Genomic DNA, 24,527 nt, shown 5'->3' on the forward strand with positions numbered 1-24,527 from the left:
TCCCCAAAAAGAGGACTATTCCAGGGAAAGTAAAACAGAGGGGCTTTCCACTTAACAAGACGGCACTTCCTTTGCTGGGGTTTGATTTGAGAGTCACCGCGAGGGTCAGGAGCGACCCATGGTTCAGAGCAGGTTCACCCCGTGCTTTAGCAGCTTCTGTTTGGCTTTGCCTGGGAGGCCGAAGGCACCGTCCTGCGGGTTCGGGAAGCCAGAGCTCCGCGCCGCTGTGGCCAGCTGCTGGAAGTAGGTTTCCTGAACAGGGTTGCAGCAGGCGTATACAGCCGTGGAGGCGTTCCTGGTAGGGGGGCAGAGAGAGGAGACCACAGTCCAGCACCATGCAGACCTCAGACCCCAGAGACCCCGGGAGGTCTCTGGCCCAGCAGGACAAGCACGGGCCCAGTCACTGTGGCCACAGAGAAGGGGCGCCTCGGGGTTCCGAGCACGGGTCTGGAGGTCCCACGCAACCTGGGTGCTCACCCCAGCCCTGAGACTTCTGGCTGTGGGAGTCTCAGCTTTCTCATCAGAAGAATAGATGACAGCAGTCAATCCCCTCACTGAGACTTCACGGAGTAAATGAGTTAGGAATGGATACAAATCACTCAGCCCGTGGTGAGATGGTTCAGAAATGGAGGCTGTTGTTTCCATTACTGTTACTCAAATGAGCTACGTATCCCACCACGAAAAGTCTCAGCTCCGAGGAAGGTGAGACGCTGCAGGTCCACAGGTGGGGGGTGGGTCTGGGTTGCCAGCGTGGGCAGCTCTGACTTAAAGCCAGAGGAGGCACATTTATTGTGGAAAGATACACAGAAATATTGGCTGGAGACAGCGCTGGGCAGCAGAAACGCCCGCACTCCCGTGTGGCAGCTGACAGACGTTAGAACCTGGTCAGCCAGGCCCAGAGCCCACGCCCCACACAGACACACACACACACAGACACACACAGACACACGCCCCAACCACAAGCGTGCGTGGCGGGGCACGCGCGCCGCAGAGACGAGACACCTGGGCGCAAATCCTGACTCGGCCTCTGATCTGGGGCGACTCATTCACCCTACAGCATACTTGTGTCTCAGTTTCCTTGTCTGTGAAATGAGGTTACAAAGAATGTACCCGACCAACCCACTCCAGAGTACAGTACACACACGCATCACACACAGAGCAAGCACTCCCCTTCTGATCCTCTAACTTGCCTTCTTTTCTGCTACTGGTTTCGTAAGAGAAGCATGTAGAGAGAAAAAGTAGAGTTTAGTTGGTTAAAGACTGTAAATGCCACTAATTAACAGGTCTAGATCTGCTGGCCTGAAGCTGTTCAAGACACGCAACAAAGTGAAAAAGGAACTTAAAAAACAGCAAGTGCATGTGCTCCAGTTTTTTTTTTTTTAAGAAGAAAGACCAGTAAAATAATAAAAAATACTGATCATGTTTTTTATATGGGCTACCCCGGTGGTTCAGTGGTAAAGAATCCTTGCCTGCCAATGCAAGAGATGAGAGGTTCGATCCCTGTATTGGGAAGATCCCCTGGAGAAGGGAATGGCGACCCACTCCAGTATTCCTACCTGGAGAATCCCACGGACAGAGGAGCCTGGTGGCTACAAACCACGGGGTCGCAAGAGTCAGACGCGACTGAGGGACTGAGCAGCAGCACCTCTTATGTGCAAAAAAAACCCAACTAATGCCAAGAAAACCTGGGGTGCGATACACCATACTGCTGACTGTGAGCATCCGGGGGCACATGCTGGTGGGGGGAGGACACGCTGCCCTTGGGAGACCTTTGAGGTGGGGACATCTGGATGTTGTGGTCAGGAGCACACGGGATTTGTCCAGTTGGAAGACAGACAACAGCCCCTCCTCCGCCCCCAGTGACTGATGGAAACACCGAGATGGGGAGGGCCTTGGGTCCCCTCCCTGCTGTCCCTCAATGTCTGGAGCAGCCCGAGCCCCAGGAAGGGACCCAGCATGTACAGGACTCAGGGAAGCCTGAGGGTGGATGACAGCAGCCCGCAGGGCGGGTCAGGGAGGCCCGGGCCGGTCCTCGCACTGGTCTTCATCCGGTTGTGAGTGAGGCTCTGCCAGGGACCCCGGGTGCAGGGCTGGGAGCGGCCTGGGGACACTCACCTGACGGTCACCTCATACAGCGTGGGCAGCCGGGAGAAGTCGGAATGCATCAGGCTGACAGCCTGGAGGAAGCGGTGGTCCTGCGCCGTGGTCACCTGCGGCAGGTTGGCTTCCGGAAGAGGACACAGAAGTCGTCATGCGTGGCAGAGTGCCGCCCCCCAGTACACCCAAACCAAGAACCACCAAAAGCTGGGATGAAGTGAGGCCCCCCAGGCAGGAGCGTGGGTGCCCAGAGGCAGCGGGACAGAGGCCGGGGTGCTGGACCCTCCCACCACCCCGATGGTGGTCAACACTTGTCTCGGCACACACATGTCCAAGTCGGGAGGCGACCCCATCACAGTCTGGACGCGGGTGCTTCTCTCAAAACGCTGGAGAAAGGGCCAGAAAGAGACCAGCCAGGAAGAGTTTGCCGAGAGTAGTTAAACCCGGTGGGAGCTGGGCTCCGAGAAAGAGCATCCTGACCACAGAGCACCTCCCCCCCAAGCCAGGGAGCTGGGCCCGGGTGCTGACCCCCCCACCCACTTCCTGGAGGCGGCCCTTACCTGCTAGCAAGTTCTGGACGCGGTCGTAGTGTGCGAAGCTGTAGGTTCTGGCCGCGGGGGCTGCTTGGTTCCGGGGCAGGGTCTCGCTCAAGTGCACCTCCAGCCCGTTGAGGGACGCCAGGCTGCCGTGGTACTGCGGGGCGGGAGGGGACAGACCGCCGCCACTCAGCAGGCCACCCGAGGAGGGCCGCCTGGCCGCCCGACTTAGCGCCACGGGGGCTAGGACCCGTGTTTGGAGAGGTCCCGACTTCTGCCCTGAGGTCCTAGACCTCTTAAAAGCGTTCATCGCTCAGTCGTGTCTGACTCTTTGCGACCCCATGGACTGTAGCCCACCAGGCCCCTCTGTCCATGGAATTCTCCAGGCAGGAATACCGGCCATTCCCTTCTCCAGGGGATCTTCCCGACCCAGGGATCGAACCCCGGTCTACAACACTGCAGGCAAATTCTTACCGTTTGAGCCACCAGAGAGAGACCTTTTCAAACTTGTAGAAAAATAAGAACATAGAGGGAAGCCAAAAAGTAAAAGAAGGGGTAGAAAGGAAAACAAGCTAAGAAGAACAGCCCAGAACCTCAGCATCCAGGCGGAGCTGCGGGCAGGAGGCCCGCCCCCTCCTCACCACGCGGCCGCCACGCCGGTCCCCACCCCGCGCGTCTCAGCCAGACTGAGACGTCATGACGTCATCCGCGTGGGCAGCGCGGCCCCCTCCCTCCCGGGAACCCGAGCGGACCTAGGGGCGCGGGCGGGCGGCTCTCCCCTCACTGGCCCAGGGGAAGACCCGGCTGAAGAAGGCCGTGCGGGGCCGAGGCCCAGGCACCTCTATGTTCCATCGCCTCCCGGGGGGATGTCACGTGCAGATGCCGTGGGAACACAGGACTGTCCCCTTTCGTATGAGTCGTTGTTTATAAGCTACAGATGGGCGTCAGACTAAACGACTGACGCTAGTTTTGCGACCTAACGATATAGCATGAACTTCCCTCTTCAATCTGTTTTCCCACATTTTCCAATGACCAACGGCTGAGCTCTGGGGCCCATCAAGTGGGGATGTCACACCCGATGGACCTGAAATAGGGCCCCATGGGGCCACCCCGGGGGCTACTGAAGTCACAAGGAGACAGTGGCTAGCGCCCAGGTGAACGAGCCCATGTCAGAGCCTCTTCCTAGCCAGACCACCAGGGCCAATTACAGAGGTTTTTGCACCTTGTTCTTTTCATCTGCAAAATAGGAATATCATTGCTGACTGGCGGAAGTCAAATAACATCTGAACACTCTGTCCATTCTAAAGTGCTCCCTGGAGGGAGGCGTTTTCCTGAAGTCAAGAATATGAAAATCATCGTCCTTGAAGAAGCGTTCTCTCTTCCATGAGCACCCGTCCCTGGACTAACAAGACGTGTCTGTGGGCTGACTTATTTCACAACAGCTGTGCAAAACACTATGCGCAATAAAAAGGCTCAGCGATGCAGAGAGAATGTTCTGAGGTGAATGTCAGAAAGCTCAGGCGTCATCTTGGGGAGCACCCTGGACTTAAATTAGCATTTCTGACCCATGTTGCAGAAACGAAACTCAGGCATTAGGTCTGGCTACAAGGTTTACGCGGCGTCCCCAGGGCCCAGCAGCCAGCCTGGCTCCCAGGAGGTGCCCGGTCCACAGCCACTTGGTGACTGGACCACGACCGTGAACTAGGCACTGTCAGCCGCAGGCTGTGACTTAGTCACAGGTGTGAATGACAGGCAGTGTCCAGGAGGACAGGCAGAGACCAGGGGTTGGCAAACATGGCCCGTGGACCATTTTTATAGCCTGAGAACTAAGATTGGTTTTTATATTTTTATATGGTTAGAAAAAAAAGAGTCAAAAGAATAATACTGTGATGTGAAATTATATGAAGTTCCAAGTTTTGTGTCCTTAACAGTGTGCTGTAACACAGCCCCAGTTTACATACTGTTCATGGTTGTTTTTGTATTGTAACAGCAGAGGGGAAGAGCTGTACAAAGCAGAAAACACCTGCTGTGTATCCCTTCACTTTAGAGTCTGCCAGCCCCGAGACACGCTACCACATACATGACCTGCACAACACGCGAGGGCACACGGAGCTGAGGCTGTGCCGGGACCCCCTGCCTTTTAGTCCACGGCAAAGTTAGTGGCTCACTGTCAGTGCACGCCCAAACATGCAGAAGAGTCGCTGCAGGGACACCCATGTACTCAGAAGCACGAGTTTCAGGGGAGAGGAAGGCTTTTTCGTATTTTCTGCCAACACACTAACCTTGGGCCTCGTCTGCTCTACGCTCACAGTTCCCCATCCTGCTGGAGCAATGAATAACTGACCCCATCACTGTGGCTGAAAGTCATTGAGATGATCTCAGGGTTCTGAGCAGGAAACTGTCGGTGGCTCTCTGCTGCCCCCTGGTGGGAGGAGCCGACTCTGCTCCCTCTGAACCGGGCGGACCTCTCCCTGGCTGCTCCCCACTCACCCCGGTCACCCAGCGCCCTGACCCACCCTCAGCAAGCAGAAACGGTGGCAGCTGGCCCACGCAAAGACGTGATGGCGAAACGACACGGAGCTGTAGCGACAAGTCCTTCCCGGGGGGACTGCGCTCATGGTCACGTCTGAGTGTCCTGCACCAGGTGGGGGGGGGGGGGGGGGCAGGGTGGGGCCTGGCTTTTCTGACAGCAGCAGAGAGTCCCGGGGGAAATCAGGTCAACTGTTTTGTGTGCAGGTCAGGACCGAAAGGCAGTGAAAGCTCTCTGCCAGTTATAAAGGAGACAGCCTCCGGGTCTGATCAGCTGACTCCCCTTCTCAAACCAGCAAGCTGATCCAAGTCTGTTACACCCTTCTCTTTTTAGGAAAGACTGGTTCTCCTTTTCTGTAAAGCTGTGTTCTCTCTCCTCCCCGACCCCAAACCCTCCTGTCCGTGAAAGCCCAGGGAGGTCATTGTCCTGACACCAGGATGGGCTGTGACAGACCAAGTGCCGTGTCCATGTATAAAGGGGCACGGAAGGCAGGCCTTCAGTCCTTCACCTTCCCACCTGCCGGGCCATGGTCAGGCCCACGGGGGACAGAGGGGTTGGGGTGGGGGCCGGGAAACAAGCAAGAGGTGTGGACCCGCCCCGTGCGTTAGCTAGGTCTCCATCGCTACTTCAGGGCGAGATGGGCGTCACCGTGCCGGGCCCCAGCGCTGGTCAAGGCTTGGCAGAAGTAGCAGATGTAAATTATTTACATACAGCAAATGCAGCATGAACCCCAATTTACCTCCTTCTCTCTGAGCAGCCTGTGCTGGTTTTTCTTTCTATCTTGGGGGGGCCTCATCTGAGCTGGGCGCTAAGCTGAACAGACCATGAGACTGAGGTGTGGGGGGAGGGGGAGGATGGATGTGCGGAACTGCACCCCTGGTCCCCGAGCTGTTACAATGAGGCGGGGGGCGGGGGGGGGATGTCGGTCAGAGCCAGGGGGATGGAGGTGGAGAGGGTGACCTGGGGCCTGGGAAAAGGGGAGACGGGCCAGACAGGTGCGGGAGGGCTCCGTGCGGGGACCCGCCTTCCCTCCTCTACTGCACTCCAAGGGGGACCCACTCCTTTACAAAGGGTCATGGGCCCTGCATGCTAATAAGATGAGCTTAGCATAATATAGATTGAAGAACAGAAACACGGCGGGCCCCAGGACGCCGTTCGCCCTGCAGCAGTCTCAACCTGCTGCTCTTACCTCCGCTGCTTCCCTGGCAACTAAAGCAGGGCTGTTACTATGGCAACTGCATCCAGCATGGATCCCAGCCCAGAGGTCAGTGAGCCTCTAGGCTTGGTGGGAGAGCTGCACGGGTTTGAGCGGCGCCTTCTGGAGCCAGTCAGCTTTTCAGAGGGCCCAGGCTCCTAGCAAAGAGCTTCAGATGGACGGGAATTGGGGCTCGTGGAGAAACCCAACCCAGGTGGTAACACGTGCAGACTCCAGCCACACAGAGATGTGAGGGCTGCCGGGAGGGGGCGAGGCCATGTGTGGTCAGTGCCCAGCACCCTCCCAGGTCACTACGAACCAGAGACCCCGAGAAAGTGGGGACGCTGGAGAGGGCAGCCCTGGTGGCTGCCTTTGCACTTGGCTCTGTGCTTGGCACTGGACGCTCACCGCCCACAAACAGGGAGGTGGGCACTCCCTGCACCCCACCATATAAACAAGGGCGCTTGTACCGGGCCGTGCAGCTGACGGCTGAGCCCGACCCCACCCCAGCCCCCCACCCCGCTGCACACTCACCACCTCGTCCACGGCCGCGCGGTCCCCCAGCAGCGGCTCCTCGGCCAGTAGCGACAGCACCAGGCCCTTGACGCTGTGAGTGTAGAGGTTCATCCGCACGAGCCCCTCGTGGGAGGCCAGGCTCCCCCTGGACACGGTTCTGTCTGCAGAGGGGCCTTCGTCTGAGGGGTCTGTGGAGTCCGGGCCGGGCGCCAAGCAGCCCTTGGGAGCCCCACTGCGGTGCTCCTCTCCACCGTGTTCCTCCAGGGGCAGTTCAGTGCCCCTCTGCCTCAAATCCAAGCAAGGTGCCCGCCCAGGCCCGCTCGTCCCGCCGGGGACGTGGTCTTCCCTGGTGACGGGGGCTTGGCCACCACTGCCAGGAAGGTCTGCGGGCTGCTCGAGGGCTCCATTCTGGGGGACCACCTCAGGAGCAGAGGTGGGGAGGCGGCCCAGGGGCAGGGCCCCGTGCGGCTTGGCTCCGGGACTGCCGGGGTTGTGGACAGATTGCTCACAACCAGGACCCCCGCCATCTGCAGCAGGATGGCCCGGGGATGCTTCTGTTTTCTGAGCCTCTGGGATGTGGATTTCAGACAAGTCCAGGTCCCCGTTCCCCCCAAACAAACCCGAACCCTTGCCCTCAGCAGTGCAGTGCCGCATTGTGGGCAGTGTGATCTTCAGGTCAGGGCCGGGCCAGTGTCCGTTCTCCCCACTGCCATCTGCCCAGGCGGCATCAGGAGACGGGGGTTCAGGTGTGGTCGTCGAGGTCTGAGCCTTGGAGCCCACGTGTCCGGGGGCGTTTTCTTTCGGAGCAGCTGAAGGCTCCTGGAGTCTGGCTGGAGGCACCGGAGTGCTGGTGAGGAAGGGCAGACGACTGAGTGTGGGCAAGGCCCTGCCGGGGGGACTAAAGCAGCTTCCTTACAAATAACAGGCACTGGCGACATGTGCTGCCACACGGTGACACCAGGGTCACTGCTGGAAGTGGCAGAGCCCCCTGGATCAGAGGCACCCAGGTCTGGGGCTTAACTGCGAGTCAGGTACTATACGGGCGCTGCACGAATGCCGTTTCCACCTTTCATGATGAACGCAAGACGTAGACATTACTGGATCCATTTTACAGATGGAAAAACTGAGGCTCAGGCAGGGAATGGACTTGCCCACAGTCACACAGCAGGTAAGCCACGGATCTCAGATCTGAAACCTACGCTTGTCTCACTCTGCCAGATCCCCCTCATCTCTGCTGAAGGTCCAATTGTCCATCCCTCAGCCCCACCCCCTGCCAGGGCAGAGCATGGAGAAGAGGGAATCGTGGGAGGATGGGAGGCACGGGACTTCTGGATGAGCCCATGGGAGGGAGTGCCCGACATGTGGGTTCAGAGGAGCCTCTTTGAGCCCCCTTACCTGGCCGGGGGCTCCCGGGGAAACTCGCGGAGACTGGCGGCTTCCTCTTCAGTCAGAAAAACAGGCGTGATCTGAACGTTGGGAGGGAGCGCAGCTCCTAGAAGAGCAGAGCAATGTGGTCAGGGCCCTCTCTGGGCCAGAGAAGATGGGGGGGCAGGAAGTGTTTTTGGGATGATGCCTCCAGCCTGCAGGCCAGCCCAGCAAGCAGCTCTGGGCTCCATTCCCCAGAACAGAAGCCACAAAGCTGCAGCTACAGTTCCTGCCGTCAGCAAGGAAAAGCCCATGTGGGCCATTCTGCTCCCAGAGTGACGTTTGGTGGAAGAAAACTGACCGGCACTTAAGACAGAACCTGGATCAAAGGCACTTCTAACTGACCAAAGGGGTCTGCCCGAACTTAGGCTTCAAACTAAACCCCGCTCTGCTGCCAAAGGTCTTCCTGGCAGTGGCTCTGCCGTCACCCTCTCCCCATCGTCACCTTCTGGAACTCATCTGAGCAGCCTCATAGTGCTGAGGGTTAAGGAGGAGCTGAAAGGGAGGATTTAAAAGCTGTGCCTAAAATCAGAGGCTTTACAACTGGGATTTTTAGAGTAACTTTGCCTTTGCAGCGTTGTTAATACTCCCCTGATCTCACGAGCCGACGGGATAACTGTTTGGGACTGCTCCGCCTTCCATGTGACTTGGACAGGGCCAGGCTGCTTACAGGCCATTTCCAAAACGTGGCAGGACACCCGTCTACTCACCACATTCCTGCAGGGCGTCCCCTCCCGTAGGTTTCCTCTGAAAATAAACAGACAGGCGTCGGGGCGGGTCACCGCGTGCTCCCCTTGACCTGCCCATAGGGGCCGCGTGCTGCCATCTGTCCCTGAAACGTGGCCGAGGCCCGGGTGCTGGGCCCAGCCGCTCGCCCACAGCAACGCGGATGGAACCAATCCCCCCAGGCTGCCTGCTCCCCGCCGGGGCTGGGGTCACGCCGGCCAAGGCGGCCACGCCACCCAGGCGCATACCGGCGTCCCCCCTTTCCGATCTCTCATTCCTCCTCTCGGGGAAGGACAGCGAGCGTTCCCGTGCTTCCAGACCTCCAGGGAAGTCATCTTCCGGAATACAGCCACGTCTCCCACAGCCCTGGCTGCAGCCCACACAGGCCCCACTGTGACAGCAGCGTGAGGGGCCTAAACCCGAGGCGAAGGATGTGGTTTCCTTCACAGAAGCTAACTCCAGACAAAAATTATTTTCAAAAAAATCACATAGAATCCCCTCGCCCACAAGCCAATCCTGTGAACACAGGGCACATTTTCCTGTAAAGTCCGTGCATTTTTAAAATACTTTGAGCACACACTGCATAAAGTTCTATTTCTCTGCTCGAAAGAGGGACTCACAGTTTCTGTCATGAGAGCACCTTCGGCCATTTTTAATGGCTGACTAAAGTCATAGGAAGTTCACCGTGGTGCGGGAGAATTCAGCACTCCCTGACTTGAGACCACCATCAGCAACCTGTCTGGAAAGGGCAGGCCAGTCAGTGCTTTGGGCACTGCGGCTGTAGGTCTCTGTCCAGCTACTCAAGCTGCGGCCGTGGCGGTAAAGCAGGCCAAGGAAGCATGGCAGGCAACCAGCCCGCAGCTCCTGCCTTAGATGTCTCAGTGATAATCTGATTTTTCACTTTCATAAATCTTGTTGTGACAAGAGTTTTGAGTATAAACCTTTTCCAGCAGTCGGATGACTTCCTTAGTATTGATTCTCAGAGCTGAACAAGGGGGGAAAGGAAAAGACCCCCTCCGCCCTCTCCTTATCAGACAGTTCACCAGGAGAGGTGTTCTCACGCCGCCTGCACCACAGTGAGAGGTAGCCAGAATAGAGCCCCATGTGCGTTTTTAAATGTCTGCTGACATAGCAAGTGCAAAAAGCTAGCCTTCCGACAGATTTAAAACCAGTTTCACACACTAAGAATCAACTCGTAAAACAAAAGAGAAAAGAGCTCCAAGGATATGTGCCAAACACTAGCGGTGATTATCTCTATGTGGCCCAGCTGTGGGCAGTTTTATTCTCAATGAGCACGTTATGACTTTTCCTTCATTATGAAAACAATTAGGCAAATATAAGATAGAAGTATTTTAAAAGCCGCTGTCGTCCTAAGCCATCTTTTACAGTCTCTGAAAAAAATCCAACATTGCTTTGACATAAGGCCTACCCTGCGGGAAGTCATATTCTCACAGTTCCACCTGGATGGAAGAAAAACCAACCATCCAAGCCGACCACGCAGGAGGAAACATTTTCTTCCAGCTTTGCCAGGACCTCACTTGAGGGGGACCACAAGGATGGACGGGGGTCCTAAGAAGGACATGGCAGCCCCCTGCCCCACCGCCCCATTCAGTGCTGGTGATCAGCCTTGCCCGACACAAAGAGAGACTCACTGGGGGACACTCCCCGCCGGGGGGAGGGTGCGCGGGGAGGGGGGTTTGATACCTGGTCCTGACGTGCCACGCGATGAAGCAGGACCTTGGCCGTGACGGAGGGTGGGAGCTGGGTGCTGACGATCCTGGACAGGAACCAGGACACCAGAGAAGAAACTGAGTCAGGACCTGGCATCAAGACAGTCCCAGCACCCGCAGCAGCTCGGATCTGGGGGACACAGCTGGTGGGAGTGTCACCTGGGGAGGCACTCACAGGGGCCCTCTGGCTGTTCCCCATCAAAGTTTTAAATGTCGAAACGCTTGGACCGACTTGTACTAAGAATATTCCTAAGGTGCCGGGAGGGCTTCTCCAGGGTACATCCCTCCAGGATCATAGCACTGGACACAGAGCACCAGCTCCCCTGCCTCTGACCGGGATGGCCGAGCCTCCTTGAGGCCTGGAGGCGGCGTGGAGGGCTCCCAGGCCCTCTAAGAGGCCCTCCAGCCGGGCGAAGCGGCACAGCGAGACCTCCGTGAAGCTAGCCTGAGGCAGACCCAGCGACACAGCTGCAGGAGCCCAAGCAGCAGCGCGGCCGGTGAGCCGGGGCCCTGGGCGACAGGGGCGTGCCGTGGGCCTCACCCCCTCTCCTGACGGCGGTGGGGGCCGGAGACCGACCACTGCGGGGGCGTGGCCCAGCTGAGAGCTGCGTGGATCTCTGCAAAGCCGCCTTGTGCACTCCTAACTCTTCTCTGGACACAACAGCTTCCAATTCCCCAGGGACAGGCACGGCCCCCCCCCCCCCCCCCAATCGAATCTAAACTACCCTCGAGTTGCCAAAGAAGACCGGCTGAAACTGGCCACACACAGAGCTCTCGGCTCCCCAGCCCCGACCAGGAGGTGGCCGGGTGGTCAGGGCTGCAGCCGGGGGTGGGGAGAGGGAGAAGGGGCGGGGGTACTACTCACAGTCCCGCGTAGAGGATGCAGCCGGCGAGCACGTGGGGCGCGCGCTGGCAGGTCTGCAGGATGAGGGCCGCCTTGAGCAGGAGCAGGGGCTCCACCTGTGTGGGGCGAGAGGCAAGCCCTGGTCGGCACGCCCCGTGGGCAGGAGGGGATGGGCAGGGGCCTGTGGAGGGCAAACGCACTGCTGGGAGCCTGAGCCCGGAGGGAGGGCGTGCCGCACACTGGTCACGTCACGCCTCTGACATCCTGCACAGCTGCCACCACAGAACGCCAGCTGCTTGGGACCAGGGGGCCTCCCTGAAGCCAGGAAGCAGAGAGAACTGGGCATATGGCTCTTCACAGGCGACCATGCACATCGCCAAGGAGGCCCTGATCGGTGGCGCGGAGACCAGGAAGCAGCCGCAGGGGAGAGCCCGCCCCTCAGATTCAGGTCAGGTGGGCCCACCCTCTCCTGCAGCCCAAGGCCCTGTGGCAGGTGGCTTACTGTCCGACCCGGTCCCCTAACTCAGCCAGAAGGGAAATGGAAGCATTGCAGCCTTTCACGCAGGGGAGCACGTCTCAGTCCTCGGTCCTTGTAAAAAAGTCCCTAAAGGCACAGGCAGAGGATCTGAACCTGCTCACAAAGGGCCAGCAGTGGCCACCGGCCTCCTCCAGGTTCCTGCCTGGCAGCTGGAGCCTGCGGTACCCGGGAGCAGTCGGCACTGAGCGTTAATGAGCCACACTGGAGCCCTTACCGTGGGCGGTTAGTTCCTTCACAGCCACTCAGAAAGCTCTGGGCCAACTTCCAAGAAGCCCTCCAAACAGGAGCGGGAAAACCCATCCCTGTTTCTAGCATCGAGCCAGTGCCACACCCCAGGGACAGGGACAGGGTCCCCACCCGCAGAGACCCAGGCCATGCATGGTGGAAGGTCCCACTCCCAAGATGCTCGGGGCACGGGCAGGGCTCCTCAAGGCACCGCTCACACCTCCCCCCGCTGTGATGGCGAGGATGTGACATCTGCCAAGGCCAAGGCCACCAGCCCGCAGCAGTGCAGGTGGCCTCCCGTCACCATGTGCCGAGGGGACAGCTCAGGGACAGACCCTGCCCAGCCCCCCTGTCCCAGACAGTGGCTGCCCTGGGCCTTTCTGGATGCTGAGAATAACTAATGATAAAGCTGAGAAGGGGGCCTTCAGATTACGGAATTCAGCACGTCTGGGCATTAACAAAGCAATAACACTCTTTCCTGGGCATCTGTCCTTTACGTAACTGTCCCAGTTTCAGCCCCAGAACAGTCCTGGGAGGTGGGTGTCACGTTGCTCCACGGGTAAGGAGAACGAGGCTGAGATAGGTGACCTGACTGGTCCCAGCCCACGCGGCTGGCAAGCGCCGCCTGGAACCTGAATTCTTAACAGCCATGGGGACGGAGGGACAGCTCATCGAAGGGGAAGCGCCCGTGTCCAGAAGCCCAGTTCCCATCCACGCATGCAGCGGGCGGGGTGCTGAGCCGGTTACTTTGGTTTGATCCAGGTGCCAGAGGCAGCTGAAGATCTTGTGCAGGTCGCCCGTGTTCCCCAGGATGTGCTCGATGAGCGTGTCCCACTCGGCGTGCAGTTCTTCCCGCGGGCAGCTCTGAAACAGAACAGCCGGCATCAGCACCCGCGATCCCGAGACACGCGCTCCAGCGGGGACTCCAGCCCCCCGCAGAACTGCCCCTCACGCAAACCCAGCTGGCAGGGAGGGCATCTTCTGAACTGCCCACACCCCCAGGCAAGGAGAGCAGAGAAGGTGGATGAACGGGCCCCAGGCCACCAGGGAAGAAAGGCGTCCAGGAGGGGGTCCGGGGGCCCACGACCCTGTCGCTGACATGTCGTGTTTGTGTAAAGGGTTCCCGATGCCCGGATGTGCCCTGGCAGTATCAGTTTTGCTAAAGAGGTTCCACGTGAGCCTCCCTGCTGCCCTCCTCATACCTTGCAGGCCAGAGACACGGGCCCATTGTGAAAACGAAAGAAGCCAATGAGCCGGTGCAGAAGCTGCTTGCAGCTGACGTCGGGGAGCTCCACGGCACAGCCCAGCACCTGCAGAGGACAGCATTTTCCTGTTCTCGGATGCCAGGCCTGAAGTGCTGGTACCCAAGGTTCACTAAGCCAGACTCCACGGGCCCCTGGAGATCCATCCTGTGTGTGCAGCCCCACACCCTCCCCCAGCCACGCAGCGCTCCACAGGAAACGGGTGTGTTTTGAACCCACTCCTGCCGCCCGAGCTGGAATCATCATCCCTGCTTCCTGCTCATCTGCCCGGGCAGCCCCACCCCCCAGCCCCCTCCCAACACACACAGATTCCAGCTCCCCAGGCCTGCTCTCATCACTGCAGCCAACCGTGACCTGTCTCCTGAACCCCCGTATGGTCACCACTGTGATCTGGACACTGGATGTTTCATTTGGATTTCACAGCAAACATGGGATCCAGATTGTTAGGAGTGGCCATCCCTTCTCCAGCTGGACGGGGCGCTTCCATAACCCGCACCCAGTGCATCGTCACGCCAGCACGTAGCGTCGGCGGTGTTCCGTTCCACAGATGATAGACACTTGCTCAGTTAGGAAGTAATCTGGCCCCCCGTTTATGGCGCTTGAAGAAAACTTCATCTTCTTTCACTCACTAATTCTACCTGGAGGAATCTCTCCTAAGGGAACCATCAGAAACTTCAACAAACCAACTCTGAACAAAAACACGTAAACAAACAGATGCTCTCTGAATGTAAGCGCCACTCAAGTGCCATCAACACTCTGGCGCCCAGTGAAGTGTTACTTCTCCCCCAGTTATTCTACAGATTGAAAGAAATCCTAATAATCTCACCAACTTTCCTTCAGAGACTGACAAACTGATTCTGCAACAGAAATACAAAGGACTGAAAAGAGCAAACGCTGTCTCAGAGAAGAGTAAGTTTGGAGGACTTCCCCCAGCTGATTTCAAGACTTATTCTAAAGCTGCAGACATCAAGACGGAGCAGGACGCGTGCAGAATCTTCAGAAAGGCCAGTGGGCAAGAACAGCAAGCCCAGAAGCAGAGCCGGACTTAAACGGCCACTTGAGCTCCAACAAAGGAGCCCCAGGAAGCAAATAGGAAAAGGCAAGTTTTTCAACAGTGGTGCTAGAACAATGGGGCATCCGCAAGGAGAAAAGGCCCTTTGACCTCTGCTCATGCTACTCACGAGGATTTATCCAAGGTGGATTACAGACCTAAATTTAAAAGCTAACACTACGAAACGTGCTCCCCCCACCGCCGCCCCCCAGAATTGGAGAATGTCTTCTCTAATGAGGTAGGCAGTGGTTTTAGACAGGATACAGAAAGCAATAACTGTAAAACATAAAACTGATTGACTTCATTAAAACCAAAAAACGCCTCATCAAAAGACATTACTAAGAAACTTAAGCACACCCAGAGACTGGGGGAAAATATCTCAAAGGAAGATACCCAAATGTCCACGAAGCACATGAAGAAGCCCTGCTATCACTAGTCATGGGGGAAGTGCAAATCAACACCTATTGAGATACCACTTCACATCCAGCTCAGTGGCTAAAATTGTGAATAAACAGACTGACATGCCTGCTGGTGAGGGTGTGAAGTGCCTGGCCTTCTCATAGACTGTCAGTGGGAACGCAAGATGGTGCAGCCACTTTGAGCAAACGTCTGGCAGTTTTTTATAAAATCCACACACACCTAGCCTATGACCCAGCAATTTCACGCCTAGGTATTTACCCATGAGAAAAGGAAATGTACGTCCACAGAAAAGACTTGTATAGCCATGTTTTTAGAGCCTTACTCTTCTTACTCTTATTCGAAGTGTTGTTAATTCCTGCTAAACAGCAAAGTGATTCAGGGATACATATGTGTGTGCTAAGTCGCTTCATTCATGTCCGACTCTTTGTGACCCTATGGACTGTAGCCTGCCAGGCTTCTCTGTTCATGGGATTCTCCAGGCAAGAACAGTGGAGTGGGTTGCCATGCCCTCCTCCAGGGGATCTTCCCAACCGGGGATCAAACAAACGTCTTGTGCGTTGGCAAGCAGGTTCTTTACCACGAGTGCAACCTGGGAAGCCACATATATTCTTTTTCAGACTGTTTTCCATTATGGTTTATCGCAGGATATGGAATCTAGCTCCCCTTTACCATACAGCAGGGCCTTGTGTATCCATCCTGTATGTTTGCACCTGCTACTCGCAAACTCCCAGTACTCCCTTCCCCTAACCTCCTCTCCCTTGGCAACCACAAGCCTGTTCCCTGTAGCTGTGAGACTTGTTCTGTTTTGTAGCTGTTCATTTGTGTCATATTTTAGAGTCTGCGTATAAGTGATATCACGTGTTATTTGTCTTTCAGGCTTCCGTTTCTGACTTCCTTCACTTAGTATGATAATCTCAAGTTTGATCCATGTTGCTGCAAATGGCATTAGTCCATTCTTTTTTATGGCTGAGTAGTATGCCACTGTATACAATGGGCCACATCCTCTTGGCCCGTTCACCTGTCAGTGGACGTTTTCCGTGTCTTGGCTGCTGTAAATGGCGCTGCCGTGAACAGCGGTGCATGTGGCTTTTTTTTCCTCCCACATTTACTTGGCTGCACCGGGCCTTAGTTGTGGCACGTGGGATCTTCAGTCTTTGCTGTGGCGTGTGGCATCTCTAGCTGCAGCCTGTGGGATCCAGTTCCCTGACCAGGGATTGAACCCAGGCCCCCGCATTGGGAGTGTGGAGTCTTAGCCCCTGGACCACCAGGGAAGTGAAGTATCTTTCTTAGTTAGAGTTTTGCATGGATATGTGCCCGGGAGCGGGACTGCTGGATCATTTGGTAGCTCCATTTTCGGTTTTCTGAGGAACCTCTGTGCTGTTTTACACAGTGTGTGTGTGCCAAGGCGCTTCATTCGTGTCTGACTCTTTGCAGCCCTATGGACTGTAGCCCACCAGACTCCTCTGTCCATGGCATTCTCCAGGCAAGAATATTGCCATACCCTCCTCCCGGGGATGTGCCCGACCCAGGGATCAAGCCACATTGCTTCCGTCTCTTGCGCTGGCAGGCGGGTTCTCCACAGTGGCTGCACCAATTTACATCCCACCAACAGTGTAGGAGGCTTCCCTTTTCTCCACGCCCGCTCCAGCATTTATTACCGGTAGACTTTTGATGATGGCTGTTCTGACTGGTGTGAGGGGATACCTCATTGTAGTTTTGACACTCATTTCCCTAGACCCTTATTACTCTTAAGTGCCCCAAATTGGACAAAGTTCCTGTGTCCAGAAAAACGAGAATGAGTAAGTAGACCAGTACATTTAGACTGTGGAATACTGTTCAGTGATAAACAGGAATGCACCGTGGGGCTGTGCAACAACGTGGATGAACCCCAGTTAAGCAGTAGGACAGGACCCTGTACAGAGGAATGATGTGAGTATTATTCCACTTACATGACACCCTAGAACAGGCAGAATTCTTCTTTGGTGGGAACACTCCGAACAGTGTTACCTGGGATGCGGGGGGAGGGGACGGAATTAAGGACAGAAGGGAGCTTCCTGGCGTGATGCTAACATATTCTGTATCTTGATAGGGATTTGTGTTACACAGGTGCACCATTTATCCAAACGCACCAAATACAGTCAAGATTTGCCTATTTCATCGCATGTAAATGAATTTTACCTCAAAAAAGCGCAGAAGAACCACAGACACACATTGAACTCTAGTTAACGTGCAGCACGATGGCGTATTTGGGGCCAGGCGGTAAGGTATATACTCATATGTGCAACTTCAGAAAGCATTAAAATAGAGGATAAAGGGATGAATAGATAGTATGTGATAAAGCAACGATAATGAAGGGTTCACTGTAGAATCTCAGAGGTATGTGGATATTCACCATACAGTTCTTTCAACCATTTGGTATGTTAGGAAATTTTCACAATTAAACATTGGAAATAATACCTATAAAGGCGAAGATACTTCCTCACAGGTAAGCATCCGTTTCCCTCAGGAATAAATTTCAAATAAGAGTAGGCAGGAGACAAAGGGACTTGAGAGTAAACGGAACTACTAGCTGTAAGTGGTTTTGTTTTGTTTTTTTCCCTTAATGGTCCTTGGAGACCTAACCTACATGCACCAGTGTCTTCAAGTTTCGAGCTCCCTTCCCCAGTAAGTGTGGTAAGTACAGGGAAGAATAGAGGAGAAACAAGAAAAGACGGAGATTAAAAACTCAGTTCACATCACAGAGCAAAAAGAACGTCCACAGGACGACTGAAGTCTTTCAAAAGCAAGGCGAATGCCGCCTTGTGCAATGCAGGCTGTGATAGTGACGTTTGGGAGAGCGCTCAGCTCCGATGGCACCCGCAGAGAGGGACGCGGGCATCGTGGGTGACACAGAGGCAGGGGACGAGGCCGCAGGCTCAGGAGTCACAGCAAGGGTTACCTTGTAAACCCCACTGTCACGACACCTCTCAGCAAGACAAGCGCCTCTTCGTAGAGGCGACCCCGCCGGCACTGGTTCAGCCTGGCAAACTTACCCAGAGGTGATCACCGTCAACCTTTACGGCGAACTTCAGTTTCCGCAGGCGGACAAGGGCAGGAGGAGCGCCGGAAATGTGGGAAACGCAGTGGACAACCCCAGCGATCTGTCCACACAGCAGCTCCTGTTGGTCCAGCAGGGTCTGGGGAGAGGAGCCAGTCCAGACATGAGGCTGAAGGTCCTGAACTCCCAGGTCGTTCCTCAGAGTCGGGGTTGGCAGACTGCAGCCCGGAGGCCAGATCGGCCCTGCTGCCTGTTTCTCCCTATAGTCTGTGAGCCCAGGATGGCTTTTCAGTTTTGTAAGGGTTGTCAAAATCACAACAAGGAAGAACACGTGACAGAGACCTTGCGTGGCTTACAAAGCCTAAAGCATTGGCCCTTTTGAGGCCAAGTTGGCTGAACCTTGCCCGGAGTGTCACAGAACGCCCACAGTGAATGCAGGAGATGAAGGCCCAGAACGGCATTCCTGTTCCCAGGATTACAGGCCTGCACACATATCCCCATTCAGATCCCCGTGGAGAGACCGGAGTGGTGCAGACTAATCCCCGCGCTGCAAGTCAGACCACAATCACGTGAGCAAACACACGGGCCTCCCAACCCGCCTTCACCTTCACACTAAGTAAACCCCCGGGGGAGATAGCACGTGATGCCACGGAGAATGGAGCACTCGTGCCTCAAAGGGCTGAACTTGGACTCAGTCAAGGCTCTGGATCCTCTAGTTTACAGGAAAGGCTCTGGGCAGAACGCACCGAATGACCCCATTGTGAGGAAGGGACCAGCCCAGTCCAGAGCGGGACTCGTGCTGGCGCTCCCCTGCATCAGGGACCTGGTGTCTTCAGTGACTCAGTGGCTCAGGGGAGAGAGCATGGGGGAAGTGGGTGAGCAGTGTCATACGATACGAGGGACTTGAAACGACCGCACGGGGTTTGTGGGTCTTGTTTGGATGCTGATTAGAAGAGAAGGAAGGGAGAGAGAGAGGGAGAGGGAAGGAAGGGCTGAGTAACATCTCAGATAATAAAGGCGAAATGGGAACACAGACTATATAGGATGGTATTATTGTCACCTATGGCAACTTTCGCCAAGCGGGATGTTACCCAAATATACCCTTTCCAGTTAGAGGTGTTCCCTGATGCTGGTGAGATGACACCACGTCTAGGATCTGCTTCAAATACTCCAGGGGGAACAACAAGAGTAGGGAGGAGTTAGGCTAGCTCATGACAGGCTGGTCAGGTGGTGATCTTTGTTGAAGGCGGGCACACGAGGGCTGATGACTCACTCCTCCTTACTCTGGTATATATTTGGAGAAAAGTTTTTCTTTTTTTTTCCCCAATGGAGCAGACAGGAAATCGTGACAGTAACAGAGAGGTAGAGAGGGCAGAAGCACTGGGCCGCTGGCTTGGGCATGTCAACGTCAGAACAGCAACGAAGAGTACAGCTACGAGTAAGGGAGCAGGGCTTCCCTGGTGGTCCAGGGGTTACGGATCTGCCTGCCAGTGCAGGGGATGTGGGTTCGATCCCTGGCCTGGGAAGAGTCCACATACCTCGGAGCAACCAAGCCCACGTGCCACAGCTACTGAAGCCCGCGCTCTAGCGCCCGCGCTCTGCAACAAGAGAAGCCACCAAAAGGAGCAGCCTGTGCACCACAGCCAGAGGGCAGCTGCCACTGGTGCACCCAGAGAAAGCCTGTGTGCAGCAGAAAGACCCCGCGTAGCCAAAACCATAATCAGAGTCACAATCAAGAAAGAACGAGAGCGTAGAAGTGGCAAATGCCTGGATTATGCGAAGAAAACTGTCCAGATATAAACCCTTTGGAAGGTCATGGGGTCCCCACCAAGTGAGCCGAGTGGCTTACCTGCGGGGGATAAAAGTAACAGATGCCAGCTCGGGTTGGATCTCCTTCTCCCTTCACCTGGGAACCATCATAGAGGAAAAAATAGTTCCACCTGCCAAGAGAAGAGAAAGGAGCCGTGTTCCCTTCCATCCCGTGAGCAGGGCCGTGTAACACACAGCTTCCGGTGGCCCAGCCCAAGAGGGACTCACGCCTCGGTATCTGAAAAGCCTTCTGGGGGCCCCAGAGGAGAAGGAAACTGAGAGCTACAAAGAGATAAGACCATTTCGTAAGTGTGGCCAACTCAAGCTAAAAACACGCCTCCATCCAGCCGTCTGACCCTCTGCCCCAAAACACAGCGGATAGCTAAGAGTGCGCCCATGATGACGCCTCTTATTTGAGACACTGCGCCTTAACTCCGTACCCACGTGGTTTGGTAATGTGTCTTCTAAGATGCTGATAAGTTAGGGATGTCTTAGCTGCCCTCACAACTGCTGGGCACGAGACCTCCAGCCACTGTGTCGTTTAACACACGCACGTTGAAGGCTTGTGGTGTGCGCTGCGTTCGCCAGCCCTGGGGCCACGGCGAGCAAAGGGACACAGGGAACGTGCGGTCTCCAGGCAGGAGAGCACGTCTGTAAGCCGAAACCTGAGTCCCAGGGACTTCCCCGGTGGTCCGCTGGTGAAGACGCCGCAATTCCACCGCAGGGGGTGCAGCTTCAACCCCTGGCTGAGGAAGTTAAGATTCCACATGCCACCTGGCTCGGCCAAAAAAATTACAAAACAAAAACTAAAAGCCTCACCCCTCCTTTGACAGGACCCCTCATCAAACTTTTGATTTCCTCTCCTCAGAGGAAGCTGTCTTCTCAATTCCCACAACCCTCTGCTCTTCCCTAAAGACTCGGGGTCTCCTCTGCGGTATGACTGTAATTATCTCCTTAAGACCACAAGGCAAACTCCCCAGGCTGGCCCTGGGTTCAGCCTCTGTCTCTGAAAGCATGCCCATCAGGCCAGAGCAGTGACTGCACTCTTCTCCCCAATCTACACCCTCCCCGTGCCACCCTCCCTGGCCCCCACTTTATCCTCCCTGTGACAAGCAGTAAGTCTGTTTCCAGCACATTCCGCTTGCCCGAGTTCTAGATCCGGCTTCAGGGCAAGAGCAGATCAAAAATGCCTCGGGTGCAGCTCAGAAACCCCACTGCCGGGTGGCAAGCCTCTTGTAATGTAACGTACAGAAACAGCACATCACTGTGTTGGGTACAGTGTTTTCCGTCAGTTATGTTTCAGACAAAATGTCATAGAACAAGATGGGATGTGTGGTTATCAGAGGCAGGGGGTGGGGGAAGTGGGGATCGGATGAAGGTAGTCAAAAGGTACAAGCTTCCAGTTGTAAGTAGTGCCAGGGTTGTAACGTGTTGTTGCCGTTGTTTACTCGCTGGCACCGTCTCCGACTCTTTGCGACCCCATGGACTATAGCCCGCCAGGCTCCTCTGTCCATGGGATTCTCCAGGCAAGAACACTGGAGTGGGTTGCCATTTCTTCCTCCAGGGGATCTCCCCAGCCTAGGGATAGATCCCGCATCTCTTACATGCCCCCTGCATCGGCAGGAGGCTTCTTTACTGCTGAGCCACCAGCAAAGGCCTGGTGTAACAGTATGATAAATGTAATTAACACTGCCGTGTGTTATATATGAAAGTTGTTAAACAGAGTAAATCCTGAGTTCTCATTACAAGGAAAAAATTTTTCCTTTTATTTTGTATCTGTGTAAGATGATGGATGCTCACTAACCTGACTGTAATCTTTTCATGATTATGTGAGTTACAGTGCTGAACGTCAATTATATGTCAGTGAATTGGAAGCTTGTAGGTAGATAAATACACGAATGAATGAATGAAACCCCACTGCTGGGCTCCAGTCCACCTTTTCCTCATGTTCCCTGGGTGAAAGTGCCCCGACTCTTGACAGGCCCACAAAGAACACTTGAGTGTCATTTTGAACTGCACACATAGAAATGTCATAAACTCTGCTCATTCTTTTGAAACCACGCCTCTCACTTTCCTCTCCTCGATTTAACATTCGCTGAACCAAATTCAGACAGGCTTAACCCATTTAGGATTAAGAAGAGTTTCAGGCAGGTGTTGTGTAATACCCCTCAAGAGCCAGTCTGGCCAAACTTCTCCTCGTGGGGAAATTCCACACGGCCACCTCTGCCTGTCTCTGAAAATGAGGACTCGATCGCCTGTGGTACTGTCACGGCCCAGCTGCAGAATCCAGCCACGGCTATCCTTTCTGCACTCTACCAGCAGCGCTAGACCCTGCAAGAGGCTTGTGCGGTCACAACACATCAGCTTCAGAGAGAAATGGCCCTTGATTAGTGGCTCTGAGGAAAATGGTACCCCCCCGCCCACCCCCACCCCACTTAATTAAATGTAGACAATCCAGTTGGGGATTTTCAGTTCACCCAAAACATCTGTCCAGCAGCCTGGAAGGAACTAAACCCCCGCAGGCCCTGCTACTCACCAGGAGGCCAACTTGCTCTCTGTGGAGGTGGAGGCCGCCATTTACTCTCCGAGGGCCCTCATTCTCTTCATTTGGGTTTTCTTTTCCAGTCTGGCTCTGTTCTCCCCAGCAGTGGCAATTCCTCCGGGTCCCCAGTCTGCTGAATCCGGATGTGGGGCGTTCAGGTGCCTCCAGGTGCCAGCAGTGACTTGTCTAGTTTTCATTCAGCATGAAAGTGCTGCTTCCCTTCCCTGGAGGCCCTTCCGTCCCATCAGTACCTCCAGCCTCCCAGAAAGAACAGAATAAAAGCAAGACGATTGTTCCAGAAAGTCGAATCCACCAATCTGGTTCCACGAGCATCAGCTCTCTGGCCCTCTGCGGAACGAACCCTTCAAAGAGCTCCTCACCAGGGACGCCCCTGGACAGGTGAGATGCATTCTGAAGGCGGTGCCCTGAAGCAGTGTCTAGCTTGTCTTCTTCAAAGCCATTCTGAAGGCTTCTTCTTTAAAGTTTGAAGCTTCCTGTTCAAAGATCAGGCCCTTGGCCCTAAAATAAACACAAGGCATAGATTATTTCAGAATCCCATGAGGGAGCATGTCACCCAGCAGAGCTAAGCAAATGGTATGCCTCAAAAGAGCGTTCCAGAAAGTTGAAAAGCGTGTTTCAAGATCCAAAAGAGAGGGGAGCAAAACCTCAGAGTAAGTCCCACAGTTAACTTGTAAAAGTTATGTCACACGTAAGATAAAATTAAATAACTGGTGTGAAAAAGCTTTGGGTGTTGAGCACAGTGATACAAATGAAACAGCTGCTGTAGTAATAATGGAACTCAGATTAAGGAACTGTCACCTCGACAGCCCCAAAGTAGTCTAAAACACGTAGAATCCCAGAGCTGGGCGTGTTTCCAGAAGACAGAGAATTTAACAAGTGACATTCAAACTCCCACAAGAGGAGAGAAAACTCATGAAATTTCAAACTCAGAAAGGATGAGGGCATCACTTTAATCCTCTCTTGTACTCTCCTTCAGTAACTACCTTGACTGTCTCTGGCTTCCTCCCTCCAGAGACAGGTCAGTGTTAAATTTATCCTTCCACCAAGCTGAAACTGGTCTTCAAGTAAACTCCACACTCTCCAGGAAAACAAAACAAGGTCTGATCCTTTGGTCACTTCAAATCTGTATTACCAACCATCACTTTCTCCAAGCTCAGTGTCCCCAGGGACATGGTTTCAAATGCTTGCTCACCATCTGCCATCCTCCTGGGAACACAAGGGAGTTTTGTTTTTTCTTTTCTAAGCTCCTTTGGTAGAAGTCCCTAGAGAGGACACCACTGAGTCTTTGGTGGCCTGTAAAACCTGTCTTTTCTCAGCTCTTGCTATCCTGGGGTGGGCCTCACTAGGGTCATACTCATGGCATCTGAGAAGCATATTCGGATGCCTAAGGAGGCGGTATCTAAGCCCCCAGGGGCCAAGGACTGCATGCTGAAACCCCCATCCCTTGTTCCCAGGGGACTGGGCCGTCCTCTGCCAAGGTACACTCGCTTATCTGAAAGGTCCACAAGGAGCCGGTAATGGTCCGAAGGTAGGGCAACTGTTGGGATGAGGCCGCAGAAGTCCCTGGCGGGGGGCGGTGGCGGGGGGAGGCGGTGATGTGTGGCTTCAGGGTCTGCAGAGCAGGCTAAGGGGCGCGACCGACCGCGATGGGCCGGGAAAGCGATGGCTAACCGCAGGTGGTAGCGGGACGTGTCTGGCCTCAGCTTCAGGGAGCTGGCATTAGTGGACGAAAAGGCGCAGGGGTCAATCGGGGCCCGGGTCACCGCGCGGAGGGGCGCCCAGAAGGCGCTCTCCGCCGGGGTCCCCCTCTCCCCCGCTTCGGTGTCCCTGCGCCGCCGGGCACTGCCCACCCGCCGGAGTCGCCAGGCAGCCCCAGGGTCGGCGATCGGGCTTCCGGACCTGGTGGTCCCCGCAACTCCCGCCCGGTACCTACGCGCGCGGCACAGCGGTCCCAGGGTCACGCGCCACCTGAGCCTACCGCTCCCGTGGGTTCCCGCAGGACTGGCGCGCGCCGATGACGTAG

At 55.4% G+C, this 24,527-nt stretch overlaps 1 protein-coding gene across 3 annotated transcripts; it reads right to left on the reverse strand.

Moving 5' to 3' along the window:
- Positions 1-24,492, reverse strand: HPS4 (HPS4 biogenesis of lysosomal organelles complex 3 subunit 2). 3 transcript variants are annotated; one of them, XM_052654544.1, is made up of 14 exons: positions 24,438-24,492; positions 22,478-23,002; positions 19,982-20,072; positions 18,128-18,271; positions 13,565-13,672; positions 13,110-13,226; positions 11,621-11,715; positions 10,730-10,802; positions 9,010-9,046; positions 8,270-8,366; positions 6,893-7,721; positions 2,658-2,790; positions 2,116-2,224; positions 1-295 (listed from the first exon to the last, which is right to left on the reverse strand). In XM_052654544.1, exons 2-14 carry the CDS (start codon positions 22,516-22,518, stop codon positions 124-126), a joined length of 2,046 nt encoding a protein of 681 aa, XP_052510504.1. In that variant the 5' UTR covers positions 22,519-23,002; positions 24,438-24,492; the 3' UTR covers positions 1-123. The 3 variants fall into 3 exon arrangements, with proteins under 3 accessions (XP_052510504.1, XP_052510505.1, XP_052510506.1); XM_052654545.1 differs by lacking the exon at positions 24,438-24,492 and adding an exon at positions 23,488-23,505; XM_052654546.1 differs by lacking the exons at positions 1-295; positions 2,116-2,224 and adding an exon at positions 2,391-2,483.
- Between the last annotated feature and the right edge of the window lie 35 nt (positions 24,493-24,527).

Source organism: Budorcas taxicolor, chromosome 17, assembly GCF_023091745.1.
Source record: "Budorcas taxicolor isolate Tak-1 chromosome 17, Takin1.1, whole genome shotgun sequence".
Taxonomy (NCBI): domain Eukaryota; kingdom Metazoa; phylum Chordata; class Mammalia; order Artiodactyla; family Bovidae; genus Budorcas; species Budorcas taxicolor.

Coding starts and splice junctions, on each gene's coding strand:
- HPS4 (XM_052654544.1), bottom strand. CDS start 22,518: ATGGCGGCCTCCACCTCCACAGAGAGCAAGTTGGCCTCCTG. Junction 20,073..22,477: donor GAGAGCAAGTTGGCCTCCTG/GTGAGTAGCAGG, acceptor TTCTCTTGGCAG/GTGGAACTATTTTTTCCTCT. Junction 9,047..10,729: donor GCGTGGCACGTCAGGACCAG/GTATCAAACCCC, acceptor GTTTATTTTCAG/AGGAAACCTACGGGAGGGGA.